Here is a 16,511-nt window from a genome sequence, read left to right as displayed (position 1 = left end):
ACGGCTGGCTGTCAGATGTTACTACAGTGCAAAACATGTGACTTGGGATGGCTCGTGGTGTGATTCCACGACAAATCAGGGAACATTAAACAAAGAACTACAATGATATTTAATGTACCTGGGACCGCAGTTCTGCACAGCAGTGTCACTCATGTTTTCAGAATGGTCCAGCAACTATAAAATGTGCACCCGAAAGCTGTCCTGTAGTAACCTCGGCCTACAGAGGCTTCAGTAAGTCAGCAGCCGCCGAGTACAACAGAGGGAGGTATACCACAACAGAAAACTTGTGGCACCATGTTGGCAACCGCAAACCCACTTTTGGCAAAGAGAAACCTAATGGCTGTACTGGACAAAATAAATTAACTCAATGCTGGAGGATTAAAAAACATGGCCTAACTTGTTGAGTCCCATTTCCTGCTGATTCAGACTGATTGGAGACACAGGATATGACTTAAATCTGCATGAATCGATGACTGCATGCGAGGCACTGTAATGGTGTAGCCTGTGACACATTTTGGGGTCCTTTACACATGAATAGAAATACACATGTGAAGAACGCAGCTTATCAGCGTATTCAAATGGATTCCATCTTGGCTGCAGTATACTCCTCTACAGATGAAAGCTTTCAGTGAAGTGAAGCTCCATACCACAAGGCCAGGAAAGTTCTGGAATGGTTTGGGAATATAACAGTGAGTTAAGCTGCAAAGGAACAGAAACAACTATATACAGTGCATCCGGAAAGTATTCACAGCGCATCACTTTTTCCACATTTTGTTATGTTACAGCCTTATTCCAAAATGGATTAAATTCATTTTTTTCCTCAGAGTTCTGCACACAATTCCCCATAATGACAACATAAAAAAAGTTTACTTGAGGTTTTTGCAAATTTATTAAAAATAAAAAAACTGAGAAATCCCATGTACATAAGTATTCACAGCCTTTGCTCAATACTTTGTCGATGCACCTTTGGCAGCAATTCCAGCCTCAAGTCTTTTTGAATATGATGCCACAAGCTGGACACACCTATCCTTGGCCAGTTTCGCCCATTCCTCTTTGCAGCACCTCTTAAGCTCCATCAGGTTGGATGAGAAGCGTCGGTGCACAGCCATTTTAAGATCTCTCCAGAGATGTTCAATCAGATTCAAGTCTTGGCTCTGGCTGGGCCACTCAAGGGCATTCACAGAGTTGTCCTGAAGCCACTCCTTTGATATCTTGGCTGTGTGCTTAGGGTCGTTGTCCTGCTGAAAGATGAACCGTCGCCCCAGTCTGAGGTCCAGAGCGCTCTGGAGCAGGTTTTCATCCAGGATGTCTCTGTACATTGCTGCAGTCATCTTTCCCTTTATCCTGACTAGTCTCCCAGGCCCTGCCGCTGAAAAACATCCCCACAGCATGATGCTGCCACCACCATGCTTCACTGTAGGGATGTATTGGCCTGGTGATGAGCGGTGCCTGGTTTCTTCCAAACGTGACGCCTGGCATTCACACCAAAGAGTTCAATCTTTGTCTCATCAGACCAGAGAATTTTCTTTCTCATGGTCTGAGAGTCCTTTTGGCAAACTCCAAGCGGGCTGTCATGTGCCTTTTACTAAGGAGTGGCTTCCGTCTGGCCACTCTACCATACAGGCCTGATTGGTGGATTGCTGCAGAGATGGTTGTCCTTCTGGAAGTTTCTCCTCTCTCCACAGAGGACCTCTGGAACTCTGACAGAGTGACAATCAGGTTCTTGGTCACCTCCCTGACTAAGGCCCTTCTCCCCCGATCGCTCAGTTTAGATGGCCGGCCAGCTCTAGGAAGAGTCCTGGTGGTTTCGAACTTCTTCCACTTACAGATGATGGAGGCCACTTTGCTCATTGGGACCTTCAAAGCAGCAGAAATTTTTCTGTAACCTTCCCCAGATTTGTACCTCGGAACAATCCTGTCTCAGAGGTCTACAGACAATTCCTTTGACTTCATGCTTGGTTTGTGCTCTGACATGAACTGTCAACTGTGGGACCTTATATGGACAGGTGTGTGCCTTTCCAAATCATGTCCAGTCAACTGAATTTACCACAGGTGGACTCCAATTAAGCTGCAGAAACATCTCAAGGATGATCAGGAGAAACAGGATGCACATGAGCTCAATTTTGAGTTTCACGGCAAAGGCTGTGAATACTTAGGTACATGTGCTTTCTCAGTTTTTTTATTTTTAATAAATTTGCAAAAATCTCAAGTAAACTTTTTTCACGTTGTCATTATGGGGTGTTGTGTGTAGAATTCTGAGGAAAAAAATGAATTTAATCCATTTTGGAATAAGGCTGTAACATAACAAAATGTGACAAAAGTGATGCGCTGTGAATACTTTCCGGATGCACTTTAAGAGTAATAACTCCAGTGTGAATCGTAGGGCGTATGACAGCATGAGGGTGACCATTAAGAAGGACATTTAGAAAGTTAAAAGGCAATTAGAGAGGAATACAGCAGATAAGGTGACAGACGACCCAAAAATGTCCTTTTAGTATTTTAGTAGTAAAAGAACAATCAAGGAGGTGGTGAAGTGCATCAGGAATAGTAAAGGGGAATTAAAATATACAGAAAGTTAATTAGCATATGCTGTAAACTCGCATTTTTGTAAGGTGAGGAAGTAGATAACCTCCCAGTGGTAAATGGGACTACTAAGGAGGTTCTGAGTGATTTGGAAATTGTAGAGAGAGAAGTGCTGCTCAGATTAAACAGGCTAAAATCAAACAAATCACCAGGACCAGATAATATTTACCCTCGAATTATCAAGGAGGTTAGCGAGTGCAAATATAAACCCTTGACATATATTTTTAGGAAGTCACTGCACCTTGGGGAAAAGCCAAAGGACTGGAAAATGGAAAATATTATCCCGTTATATAAAAAGAGTGACCAGGCAGATTCAAGCAACTATAGGCCAGTAAGCTTAACGTGCATCACAGGGAAATTCATGGAATTAATTATTAAGGATTAAGGATTGAGCAGCACATGGCAAGTACAGGACATTTTCTGAACAATTAGTATGGGTTTAGAAGAGAGAGGCTATGTTTTACCAACATGCTAGAATTTTAAGAGGAAGCAACAAATGAATCTATATTACTAAACGAAGGTTGTATATATGCACGGATGCCAGACGCCAGAAGCAAGCCGTGCCGAAAGCGCATGCACACAGCGCCTCAGCGCCACAGAGTCAAACCCAGCGGCTTCCCAGAGTCAGTAGGTGGCGCCCAAACAACACAACACAACCTGTAAACTAAACTTGAGGTAAAGCGTGCACACCAGGTTGTATATATACACAAATGCCAGAGGCCACAAGCAAACCGTACACAGTACAACCGCCGCCCGAACGCGCACACCACCACATATACAACCTTCGTTTAGTAATGTAGATCGCCAAGCCCGGATCCGCCGCCATGGTCCCTTCAGCACGCGAATCCGCCACCATCAGCAAATGACTTGTAGCTATCGACACAGCCATAGAAAAACAAAAACGAGACCGCATGGATAAAAACAATGAACGAAGGCACCTACAACGCACTTCTGAAACACCAGAACCAAAGGAATCACGGCTCCAAAAAGAAACAACTTTAGTACAAATATATTTATATAATTAAATGAAAACTTTCCCAGGACGCACCCACCCTCCATGATTTTGCATCCCTCCAAAGATTGGAGGGAACAGAAAATGATTGCCATTCTTGGATTTGCAATTCTTTCGAGAATCGGGGGTTTACTGGTATGATCAGAGTGGAGCATATGATATTATTTATGGTGACTTTCAGAAAGCATTTGATAAGGTGCCATTTCAGAGGTTGGGCATCAAACTAAAAGAAGTGGAAGTTCAGGGTGTGGTGTGTAGATGGGGGCAGAATCGGCTCAGACACAGAAAGCAGAGGGTGATGGTGTGAGGAACCTTATAAGAATTGGTGAACAACAGGGGTCAGTGATGGGGTCACTGCTATTCCTAATATATATATAAATGATTTAGATAGGAATCTAAGTTACAAACTGATTACGTTTGTAGATGATACCAAGATAGGTGGATTGGCAGATAGTTTGGAATCTGTTATATCATTACAGAAGGACTTGGACAGCACACAGGCTTGGGCAGATTTGTGGCAGATGAAATGTAATGTTAGCAAATATAAAGTGTTGCATGTAGGAAGTAAAAATGTTACATTTAAATATACAATAGGAGGTCTGTAAATTAAAAGTACACCTTATGAGGAGGCTTAGGAGTCATAGTGAACTTCTCACTATCAACAGCCAGACAGTGTTCAGAACCCATTAAGAAGGCTAACCCATTAAGAAGGCTAACAGAATGTCGTTATATAGCGCCTTGATGTGTGGAGTACAAGTCACAGGAGGTTCTGCTCAAGCTTTATAACACACTGGTGAGGCCTCATCTGGAGTTCTGTGTGCAGTTTTGGTCATCAGGCTACAAAAGGGACATAGCAGCACAAGAGAAAGTCTAGAAAAGAGCGACTAGGCTGATTCAGGGCTACAGGGGATGAGTTATGAGGAAAGATTAAAAGAGCTGAGCCTTTACAGTTTAAGCAGAAGAAGATTAAGATGAGACATGATTAAGAAACATGGTTAAAATGAGGCATGTTTAAAAATATGAAAGGAATTAGTCCAGTGGATCGAGATGGTGACTTTAAAATGAGTTCATCAAGAACACGGGGACACAGTTGAAAACTTGTTAAGGGGAAATTTCACACAAACATTAGGTTTGTTTTTCTTCACACAGAGAGCGACAGACACTTGGAATAAGAGACCAAATAGTGTGGTAGACAGGAGGACTTTAGGGACCTGCAGAACTCGACTTGATGTTATTTTGGGTTGCTGGCCAGCGCTGACTCAGTTGTAGAATGGCCAATAGGGAGGAGGCTGCTTGCTGGCTGGGGTCTCCAAGGTTCTGTGTCTGGCTTGTCTAACTCCTTTTCTACAGTTTGGCCGTTTTTCTACACTTAGCTGATGAACAGATACTGAATGGCCTGTTTTTCGTCTAATGTTTTCTGATGTTCCAAGTTTAATGTGTTGGCCTCTCTGCAGGATCTCAATCTGTGGGAGTTGCATGCTGCTTGGGGCAGAGATCCAAGCCATCCATGGAACCGGAGCAGCAATGTCAGGAGCTCACCTTAAACACCTTCTTGATCCCATGACCAAGTTAATTCAGTCTGTTTGTGATTAACAGGTGAACCTCGTAAAGTGTGTGGCCACTGACTCTCCAGTGATGTAGACGCGTGGTTTCTCAAAATCATAGCTGTGGGATTTATTCGTGTGATTTCTCAGACTGCTTCCCTTCCCAACTTTTCCCACTTTCTGTGGTTTACATGTTTAGGAGACTTGCGCTGGTGACAAGTTCTGAAAGTTAAGTTCAAGATGCTGTTTAAAAAATGAGGGAAGAGCCTGAGGGTAGGCTGAACGACTCCGAGAGGGCTCGCCCTATAACACTGGGGCCAAGCTACCATAAAGCAGAAGCCTCCTCCACAAAAATGATCCCATTGTCACGCTTGAGTTTTTCTCATCTTCATGCTTACTCTTTTTTTTTTTCTCCTTTTCCCCTTCCACCCCCCCCACCCCTTCTCCTTCAAGCACATAATGAAGCCAGACTATGTGACGACAGGCATTATACCAGACTGGGGAGACTACATAGAAATTAAAACTGAAGATCAGATTCAGGGGCTCCGACAAGCATGTCAATTGGCTCGCCGTATCCTGCTTCTGGCTGGGAAGAGCTTAAAGGTACTTGACGAGAGCAGTGAATGAACTTGTGATGCCATCTGGTAACATTTCTTCACAGATTATTATTTTCAATAATGTGACAAATGTGTAGGATGTGTCATTTACAGCCACTATTGTCATAATACCACCAGCTCTAGACTCATTTTTAAAGTGTTTTTCTCTCATTGATAATGACATATTTGTTTTATAGGCTGTTTTTTACTTTCTTGTTCATTATTTCACTGGTCATTGTGGGATTGCAGTGGGATTGCAGCATATCCCAGCTGCACTGGGTGCAAGGCAGGGGCCAGAAACAAAGCCTAGACTGGGCTCTAGTCCATCCCAGGCCATATTCACACGCACTCATACAGAGCTAAGTTAACGTTGCACCATGATCTGATACATTTGTGTTTGTGATTGGGATGGCACATCTTCGGGTTTAGGACACTGGGGAGAACATGCAGACTTCACGCAGATAGAGGGATCTGAATTCTGCAGCAGTGTGGGCACTACCGTATCATCACTTTCCCTTTTCTCTTGCTCTCTTATACACTTACGGCTAGATGAACATTGTAATATTGTAATGGATTCACTGGTGTCCCAGTCGGGATAGACCCCAATCCTTTACCCAGCTGGTAATTCAGTATGACGGATGGTCAGAAAGGGAGACGTGACATTCCTGTGGCTGGGTGGCTCAGCATAATCGACAAACGATCTCAATGGAGAGGCATCCTGACCAGGAATGGTTAGCAATTGTTGCCTTTCACAGTCAGGAGGCCAGAAGACATGTTGCACAGTAGAAGACTGCCTCCCATGCACAGGTGGTCCACTGGGTGGCAGCATCCTTTATAGCGAGTCCCAGTATGGATACTTGCGGGACAGCATAATTCTTTTATAATTATAACTATAATATAATATTATTATAATTATTTTATAATAATTCTTAGCATTTATATAGCGCTTTTCTCACTACTCAAAGCATTCAGCAATTGCAGGTTAAGGGCCTTGCTCAAGGGCCCAACAGAGCAGAGTCCCTATTATCATTTACGGGATTCGAACCGGCAACCTTCCGATTGCCAGTGCAGGTCCCTAAGCCTCGGAGCCACTATTCCGCCTTGTTGGAGTTGTAGGCCCATGGGGCTGCCCGGCTGGGCTCCCACAGGAGAGTGGGTGATGAATGCTCAGCTCCAGGGTGGTTCGCCTCACCTGGAAGTGCATCTTGGAGACAATGGCTTAGACACTGGAAGTACTTCAGTGTCAGGTTTAAAACAGAGCTCTCCATTTTGTCTAAGTCGAGAGAGGAGTGGGACAACAGGAGAAGGATTGTGTTGTGTCATACTGAGAGAAGAAGCCTGTTAAAGGTGCTCTGTGAAACTGAAGCACTCATTTTGAACCCGGGCCTCTATATGGTCGAGTTGGGTCTTGCGTTTGGGGCTCACCTGCACCCCCCCAGTGTTCACAATGTGTTGTATTTTAGTAATATTTTTCACCTGTCAACTAACTCTTTCTTTCTTTCTTTCTTTCTTTCTTTCTTTCTTTCTTTCTTTCTTTCTGTTTCTCCCCCAGGTTGGCATGACAACGGAAGAAGTCGATTGTTTGGTTCATCAGGAGACAATCAAACATAATGCCTACCCGTCTCCTCTGGGCTATGGAGGCTTTCCAAAATCTGTGTGTACCTCGGTGAACAATGTGGTGTGTCATGGAATACCTGACAGGTATCAGGTTCATTTTGAGACTTGCAGTCGGTGCCGTCTCAGGAAGCCCACTGTTATTACGCTATCTTTGATACTGCAACAGAGCGCAATTGGGGGATCACATGTTAACATTTAAATGTTGCGCTTAGCACGAGCGACTGCTGTTTCTGATGAATGTCTGTCAGGATTTTTTCATCCCCGTTATTTTATTCTGACAGCTGATTTTTTTTTTCTTCTTCTTTTCCCTAACATGGTGCCATATAGTAGTTATGCTATTTTTTGTAGAAATAGAAGTAGAGTTTATATTTAGATCTGACAATAATATAAGGATCATTTTGAATGAAACTTGAATAATAAAAAAAAAAAAAATAGTTGTAATCTTAACTGCTTTTGTTGCCCTCGTCTGACTGGCAGCGTTGCTCTGCTCAGTTTGAAAGTAGATTTAGGTGTTCGATTACAAATGGCACCCTGTATTCAGTTCAGTTCAAATCATTGCACTGTTAGGTATAATGGCAATAAAAAGCATTTGTTGCTCAGCCCACTACTTTAGACATTCTGTGTCTCGATTTATATACCACATACTGTGTATTAAACATAAAGAACAACTGCTAGAAATATCTCACTCACATCTGTTAGTACACAGGAGCTGATCGTACAAAGTCAGCCCCAGAGAATACTCCTGTAAGGTTTAGACTCAAAACTTCTGTTCATCCTTTTAGATATACCGTATATACAGTAATCCCTCACTATATCGCGCTTCGCCTTTCGCGGCTTCACTCTATCGCGGATATATATTTAAATATATATCGCGGATTTTTTGCTGGTTCGCGGATTTCTGCGGACAATGGGTCTTTTAATTTCTGGTACATGCTTCCTCAGTTGGTTTGTCCAGTTGATTTCATACAAGGGACGCTACTGGCAGATGGCTGAGAAGCAACCCAACTTAACTTTTCTTTCTCTCTCTCCTGCACTGACATTCTCTGATCCTGACATAGGGGGATTGAGCAGGGGGGCTGTTCACACACCTAGACGATACGGACGCTCGTCTAAAAATGCTGAAAGGTTATCTTCACGTTGCTCCCTTCTGTGCAGCTGCTTCGTGAAGCGACATGCTGCACGGTGCTTCGCATACTTAAAAGCTCGAAGGTCACGTATTGATTTTTGATTGTTTGTTTTTATCTGTCTCTCTCTCTCTCTCTCTGACATTCTCTGCTCCTGACAGAGGGGGTGTGAGCTGCTGCCTTCATTGCAAGTGCTTTGTGCCGCGGTGCTTCGCAAACTTAAAAGCCAAACAGCCCTATTGATTTTTGTTTGCTTTTCTCTCTCTCTCTCTGACATTCTCTCTCTCTGACGCGCACTCCTTTGAAGAGGAAGATATATTTGCATTCTTTTAATTGTGAGACGAAACTGTCTTCTCTGTCTTGTCATGGAGCACAGTTTAAACTTTTGAGAAAGAGACAAATGTTTGTTTGCAGTGTTTGAATAAAGTTCCTGTCTCTCTACAACTTCCTGCGTTTCTGTGTAAATCTGTGACCCAAGCATGACAATATAAAAATAACCATATAAACATATGGTTTCTACTTCGTGGATTTTCACCTTTCGTGGGGGTTCTGGAAACGCAACCCCTGCAATCGAGGAGGGATTACTGTACTCGTGTTTAAGTTCTCCCGCGGATAAGTCGGGGCTTGATTTGACTGTATAATTTCCGGTATTTTATAATGTTGGTTCGTATAAGTCAAATGAGAAAAACTCAAGCTGTTGATCCAAGAGATTATGATATGCTAACGCCCAACCGAGAGAGTAACCGCAGAGCACACCGCCTTTTTTTTCTATGTATTGTGCCTACGTGACCACATGGTAATACCGGAACTATTCCTGAAGCAACGTTTGCACTGTTTTTTTATTTTTTGTATCTCACAACCTCATACACCTTTATCGTAAGCGCATCCCATATCTACGATGGAGCGTTCGATCAGAAGAAAATATGAAGCTGGTTTTAAATTAAACGTTTTGAAGTAGTGAAAGAAATTGGTAACTGCGCTGCTGCCGCAACAAAATCTGATGTGTCTGAGAATATGGTGCGAGATTGGAGGAGGCAAGAAGATGTAAAAAAAAAAAAAAAAAAGTGTCACATTTTTGAACGGGTGTATAAGTCGGAGTCTGGTTTTATGATCGATTTTTCGGGTTTTAAGACCCGACTTATACGCGAGTATATATGGTAAGCACATAGACGTTATATATAGTGGATTGAGAAAGTTTTCAGACCCTTTCAACAATCACAACAACAAGTAATTTCTTGTATAGCCCAAAATCACACAAGGAATGCCTCAGTGGGCTTTAACAGGCCATGTTTTTTGACAGCACCCCACCCCCCAGCCTTGACTCTCTAAGAAGACAAGAAAACACTCCCAAAAAAAATACTAGAAGAAATCTTGGGAAAAGGAGTTCAGACAGAGACTCAACCCCAGATAGGTTGGGCATGTAATGGGTGTCAAAAAAAAGGGAGTAAATACTTTAATACACAAAACAGAACACAAGGGCTCCTCTTCACAGAACTTGATGACCAGTCAGTCTTGGCCTACCTTATAAATACAATATGACAGTCCAAACTATTTTGTTGTTGCACGGCGCTCCTCACCAAGTGTAGGCGCAGACCACCGCAACAAATCTCAAGGCAAAATGCAAGAATAGATGATACCACACACTAAATGCAGAACTATCTCATATGAGGGTACAGATTTATTCAAACAAGTCAAAAACAAAGTACAAATTAATTACCATAAAAGAAAAACAACAATATCTGTCCATCCGCTCATAGAACCGCAAGTAGATTATAGAAAAGACAAGTCAGACACCGTCAGATTCCTGGAGACCTTGGCCATCAAGCCACCGCCTCCTCCCTATTGGCCATACTACAGCTGAGTCAGCGCTGGGCCAGCCAATCAGAAGAAATGGCCCTTCTACCTGATGATTCCAGTGCTCCTTTGTCTAAGATGAGTTTTTAATAGACAGGCATTCAACCTGGCAGTAGAGCAGTGGTACCAAGTGCTACAGGAGGATACAGAGAAGAGAAACAGAATAGAGGAGGGTTAGTAAAAGTTTATAAATATTGTAAATTTCATGAGGGATCGTCTGGTGTCTCGTCCAGGTCAAGAACTAACCCCTTTCCAGTAACTGAGGCCAAAAGAATGATGGGATCAGAGGGAGTTGGCCTTCCTGGAGTCTATTTTCCCCGATACACTGGAAGGCATCATTCTTATGTTTCTGCCCATTCTTTTCAACCCACAGGCATGCTGTGAAGTGTAGTCCCATGCTATAGTCCTGTTGTATACCATGCCTACAGCCAGGGGGAGCTGCAGGGAGGAATCATCCCTACCTTCTAAAGACTTCTACCTGCCTACTACCTCAGTTAGACTGTGTGCATACACTGGAAATGCTCCTGAGTTTCAGTTTAAAGAGGACCGCTCTGCCCCGCCTTGGAGAGACAGAGTCGGAATGCCAGATGATCCCTAACAACACTTAAAACATAATGTCATATTACTTATATTTTAGTACTAATGACTAACATACAGAGATGCAGTATGCACAACTCATCAGCAGCTCTAGTCAGGGTATACTAAACTAACGTTATGAGCCTTCAGCCTTATTTAAAAGCTGAGATGGAATTGGCACCTCTTAAATGAGCTGGCACATCATTCCATTGCTTTAGGGTCCTGTAATTAAAAGATCAATCTCCCACTGTTATTTTATTAACCTTTGGAATCATAAGCAGACTGGCATCTCGAGATCTTAATGTGAATAATGATAAGTTCAGATAAGTAAGCAGGGTCTCTGCCATTTAAGGATTTATAGGTTGAAAGGAGGATTTTGAAATCAGTTCTAAACTTAACTGGGAGCCAGTGTAAGGACGGAAGAACTGCAGTTATGTGTTCATACTTTCTTGTTCTTGTACTGATCCTTGTAGCAGCATTTTGAATTGACCAAAAGCTGCATAAAGAATGATTTGAGCAGCCAGTGAACACCGCATTGCAGTAGTCAACCCTACTAGAGATAAATCCACTTCACTTTCTGCACACTGTGGTGTGTTGTACATTTCATTTTAAAGTGATAAATTTGCCATTGTTGCCCATCAATTTATACTCAATAACCCATAATGACAAAGTGAAAACAAGTTTTCTCAAAGGTTCCACCATTGGCAGAATACCAGTAAACTTTGTGTGCAGCAACACTGCATTTCACCATGTGTTAGACTACTAGCATCAGTGATGATAAAATGTCAGCCAAGTAGTGCCATCAAACACTAGGAAGTTTTTGTTCATGTATAGAATCATAGACACATGGAATAAGTTACCTAGTAGTGTGGTAGACAATAGGACTTTAAGGACTTTCAGAACTCGACCTGATGTTATTTTGCAGGAATTAAGTAGATGGGACTGGCGAGCCTTGTTGGGCTGAATGGCCTGTTCTCGTCTACGCCTTTTTAATAGTCTAAAAAAAATTACACAGATTTAAAGTCTATATCACAACCACCAAAGGACAGTATTAAAAGATACTCAACGTCAAATATTTGACATGAAAAAGACAAACATAACTTATTATTCATAAACGTCCAATTTGCATTAAATGGGCAACATTCTAGATTGCATTCCACATACAGTAAGTAATCGACATGATTTCATGCTGTTGATGGCAACTACTCCGAAATAGTGAGATGTGAAAGTCCGCACACCCTTTAAACCGAATCACAAAATAAGTATTTGATTCCCTGCTGAATTTGAAAGTTTGTTCACTTACAAAGAAATGAACAGTCTCTAATTTTTATGGTAGTTTCATTTTAATGGAGAGAGACAGAATATCAACCAAAAATCCAGAAAAATCACATTACATAAAAGTTATAAACTGATTTGCATGTCAATGAGAGAAACTGGAAGTAAGCCAGAATTCTGGCTCCCTCAGATTGGCGTTGTGCCTATATGGCACACAGACTATAATCAATTAATTAATCAATCAATCACAGATACTCCTGATCTCAACTCGCTATACAGCGGAACCTCGGTTCACGACCATAATTCATTCCAAAACTCTGGTCGTAAACCGATTTGGTTGTGAACCGAACCAATTTCCCCCATAGGATTGTATGTAAATACAATTAATCCGTTCCAGACCATACGAACTGTATGTAAATATATATTTTTTTTAAGTTTTTAAGCACAAATATAGTTAATTAAACCATAGAATGCACAGCGTAATAGTAAACTAAATGTAAAAACATTGAATAACACTGAGAAAACCTTGAACAAACAGAGAAAACTAACACTGCAATAGTTTGCGCTACAGCGCTACCATCCGCTGGCTAAAAACACTTTTTTTTAATGAGTTTTAAGCACAGGGAAAAAAATGAACATTTGAAAAAATCCGTAATTTAATAAACCACCAAGAAAAGTAACATTGCAACAATGCACGCTACGAACCGATCCCTGTAAACAGAACTGAAAACAAAAACAAGCCCAGTGCATTCTTTAACTGCCTTCCTACCTTATGCGTCCAGCCCTCTCTCTTTCGCTGCCTGTGTGTGTGTGTCTCTGTTGTGTGTGTGTGTCGTGTGCTCTCTCTCGCTCACTGCACAGGAAATGCACAGGGAGAGACTGAACATGTACAAACCGAAAGGGAAACTGGCTTGTTCGTATACCGAGTGTGTGGTCGTGAACCGAGGCAAAACTTTGGTGAACTTTTTGGTCGTAAGCCGATTTGTACATGTACCGAGACGTTCGTGAACCGAGGTTCCACTGTATATCTAAAGCACACCTGTCCACAGAATCAATTTCTTCCATTCCACCCTCTCCACCACAATGGGCAACACCAAAGAGCTGTCAAGGGACATCAGGGACAAGACCTGCACAAGGCTGGAATGGGCTAGAAGACCACCAGCAAGAAGCTTGGTGAGAAGGTGACAACTGACAGCAATTATTTGGAAATGTAAGAAATATAAAATGTCCATCAGTCACCCTTGGTCTGGAGCTCCATCCAAGATCTTGCCTCATGGGGTGAGGATGATCAAGAGAAAGGTGAGGGATTAGCCCAGAACTACACGGGAGGACCTCGTTAATGATCTGAAGCCAGTTGGGACCACCACAGTCACCAAGAACACCATTGGTGACACACTATGCCATAGTAGATTGAATTCTTGTAGCGCCCCCCAACCCCACCCCCCAGCTCAAGAAGCCTCACGTACAGGCCCGGATGTTCACTGGCAAATTTAAGATGGGCCTGTACAGCCAATCTGTAGGAGCCAGAATTCTGGCTGGGTTATAGGGGATCAAATACTTATTTCACTCAATGACATGCAAATCAATTTATAACTTTTACTTAATGTGTTTTTTTCTGGATTTCTAGTTGATATTCTGTCTCTCTCCATTAAAATTACAATAAAAATTAAAGACTGTACATTTCTTTGTAAGTGAGCAAACTTACAAATTCAGCAGGGGATCAAATACTTATTACCCCCACTGTATATACTAGCCTTCAAGTGCCACGAAACTGAAAGTTATAGGCAGCACATACACACAACTGAGCAACAATCTAGCAAGAGCTCTGCAGGATCCATGGGCCTGCCCTAGCACCTCAGAAACAGGCTAGTAGAGACGGGCGCAAAGAAGATTTCACATATTCCAAATTGACGTGTTTTCCTAGCGTCATGCATGCGCATCAGAGGACCACTTTCTGGGCTCACTTGAGGTATGCGGTAACCCCACTGAGACGAGAGCGGGTGCTGTCACTAATGATCTTGTCTCCTTTTGTTTCCTTCATGGTGCTGAGAAGACACTCAATAAGGGTAACCGAGACAGAGACGCCCCATCCCTGCTGACCCAGAAAATATAAAAAGCGAACATCCCTGAAAAGTGGCGTCACTTTTTGGACCTGAGCAATGACCAGAGTGGGGCTGCCCAAAGTCGTGGACGATTACTTTTATTTCGCCTACTTCTTTTGCCCTTATTGAGCAGTTTTTATTTCTGCATTAAAACGGGACGGCCCAGTTGGCACTCCACCTTTTCTTCTGGACTGTCTTGAATTGGTCACATAGATCAACCTAGCTAAGAAAGTGCTTTGAGCATATCATGAAACGTTTAGTTGTGATGACAAAAGTCCTATTCAGATGGAATTAGTTTTACAGCAGGAGGTGGGTGAAGTAATTAATACCGGAGGACCTCTGCAATTTTAGTCCCTTCTGAAGCTCTCATGTCAGTAACTTTTTATGGGCTTCTTGTTTATGTCACAGTAAAGATTATGGACCCTTCAACCTTCTATGAAAAGTTTGAAAAAAATAAATAACCTGTCCCGTGCAAATCGACTTGGCAGTAAAATTCTATCTATAAATATGAAAATTGCCTGTGCAATGGCTGACCCTGTGCTCTGACCTCCAAAGGTCTTGTGAAAAGACAAATTCCCCTCGGGGATTAATACAATGTGCCAAATACCAAAAAAAAATATATAGGGGTCCTCCAGTAACAATTACTTTACCCAATGCCTAAAGCTGGCGGGAAAAAAAGAACTGAGATACCCTTTGTTGTGCAGGGGAACAGGGGGGACTCTAGTCTGGGGGTATCTACGATGATGCATAGAATATGCATAATATATATTACATAGTGTTGTGGGGGAAGAGTAGTGCCCCCTGGAGCTGTGAGTAGATATATTGCTGTTATAAATAAGGTTGCTAATGTGGTCCCAACTTAGTTCACCCACTTTAACTACCAGTCCCCATAAGGTAAAAGCGGTTCAAAGTGCTGGTGCATACCGACCCACTTCAGGCACTGACTGGACCCCACCACCTGGTGTAATGCTAATCCTGCCCGAATAGGGCTTACGTTGAGTTTAGCTATAAACGTTTTAACAATACGTTACATTATTGAGGAGAGTTTAGTACTTTCTCAACTTTTGTACATTAGTGCTGTCTATGCCACTGCTTGCATTTCACTGTGTTCTGTACATGTGACATTAGTAGTGCATGAGGACAGTTAGTCAAACGTATTAATAACCCCTGGCTCTGCCCTTGTAATAGTGAAACAGGACAAACATTAAAAATCAATAAACAAACAGGTATCGCTAGCTAAGCGGAGGCAAGGTGCGCTCCAACACATGGTGAGAGTTAGAGTGACTCGAACGGAGGCTGGCGCGTGAGTGAGGAGGGCCATGCCCGGCTCCCCACTCCTGACATCACGCTTCCCCCTGCCCCGCAGCCTCTGTGTCTGTTATATAGCAGAAGAACTGTTTTGTGAATTGAACACATTGTATTTTATTTAGTTTTTTTATATATAAGGAGCATTTTAATAAGACACCTGACTCTGCTACTAATATTAACAATACAGTCGACCCTTGATATACGACCGGCCTGACATGCGAACAACTTGATTTACGACCAAAATTTTTGTTTTGACTTACGACCAACATCTTGCGTTACGACCTGAATGCAGTCACATGTATCTGCTTGCGTGATTGTAAACAAACAGCCGGGACCGTATGTAAGCGTCAGTCGGAGCCCAGATACATGTGTTTGTGGACGGAATTTCGGTCAGTGCAGTGATTTATGTAATTTTTTTCGATAATTGCTAAGAAAGGAAGAGAAGGTAACGAAGGTAAAGAAAGCGATCACAATCGAAACGAAGAAGGAAATTGTGCGGAAATATGAGAGTGGCGTTCGTGTGACCGATCTCTCTAATAAGTACAGCATGTCGAAATCCACCATCTCGACAATTTTACAAAGAACAGATTTGTATAATGAGGCTCCTTCCAAACAATAACCACCTTCCATTTCATTCTCCTCCTCCTCCCTTCCTGCAACCCAAAGATGTCAACTTAAATGGTGAGTACAGTATGAAATTGTTGTTTCTGGTAGGCTAGGCACTTTTTATAACTTTTTGGTTAGTACATTAGAAAAAGTATCGGTGTTTTGGTAAATTATGCACATTATACAACCCTTTTTTATTATGAAAAGGTTAAGTAAATGTTGCTGTGGGAGGTTCAGAACGCATTATGGGTATTTCCATTATTTCTTATGGGAAAAATAGTCTTGACTTACAACCAACTTGAGTTACAACGAGC

The 16,511-nt window shown here is 42.3% G+C and overlaps 1 protein-coding gene across 2 annotated transcripts in view; it reads left to right on the top strand.

Annotated features, from left to right (window-relative positions):
- The window catches only part of metap1d (methionyl aminopeptidase type 1D (mitochondrial)), a 209,192-nt gene that overhangs the window by 135,374 nt on the left and 57,307 nt on the right, over positions 1–16,511 (top strand). For both annotated transcript variants that reach the window (XM_028806296.2, XM_051930684.1), the window contains exons 3-4: positions 5,593–5,742; positions 7,288–7,436. In XM_028806296.2, the coding sequence (XP_028662129.1) occupies positions 5,593–5,742; positions 7,288–7,436 (299 nt within the window). The remainder of the gene's footprint in view (positions 1–5,592; positions 5,743–7,287; positions 7,437–16,511) is intronic.

This window comes from Erpetoichthys calabaricus, chromosome 8 (genome assembly GCF_900747795.2).
Source record: "Erpetoichthys calabaricus chromosome 8, fErpCal1.3, whole genome shotgun sequence".
Classification (NCBI taxonomy): Eukaryota; Metazoa; Chordata; class Cladistia; order Polypteriformes; family Polypteridae; genus Erpetoichthys; species Erpetoichthys calabaricus.
Note: the sequence above shows the minus strand (reverse complement) of the source record. Positions and strands in the feature narration are given on the sequence as shown.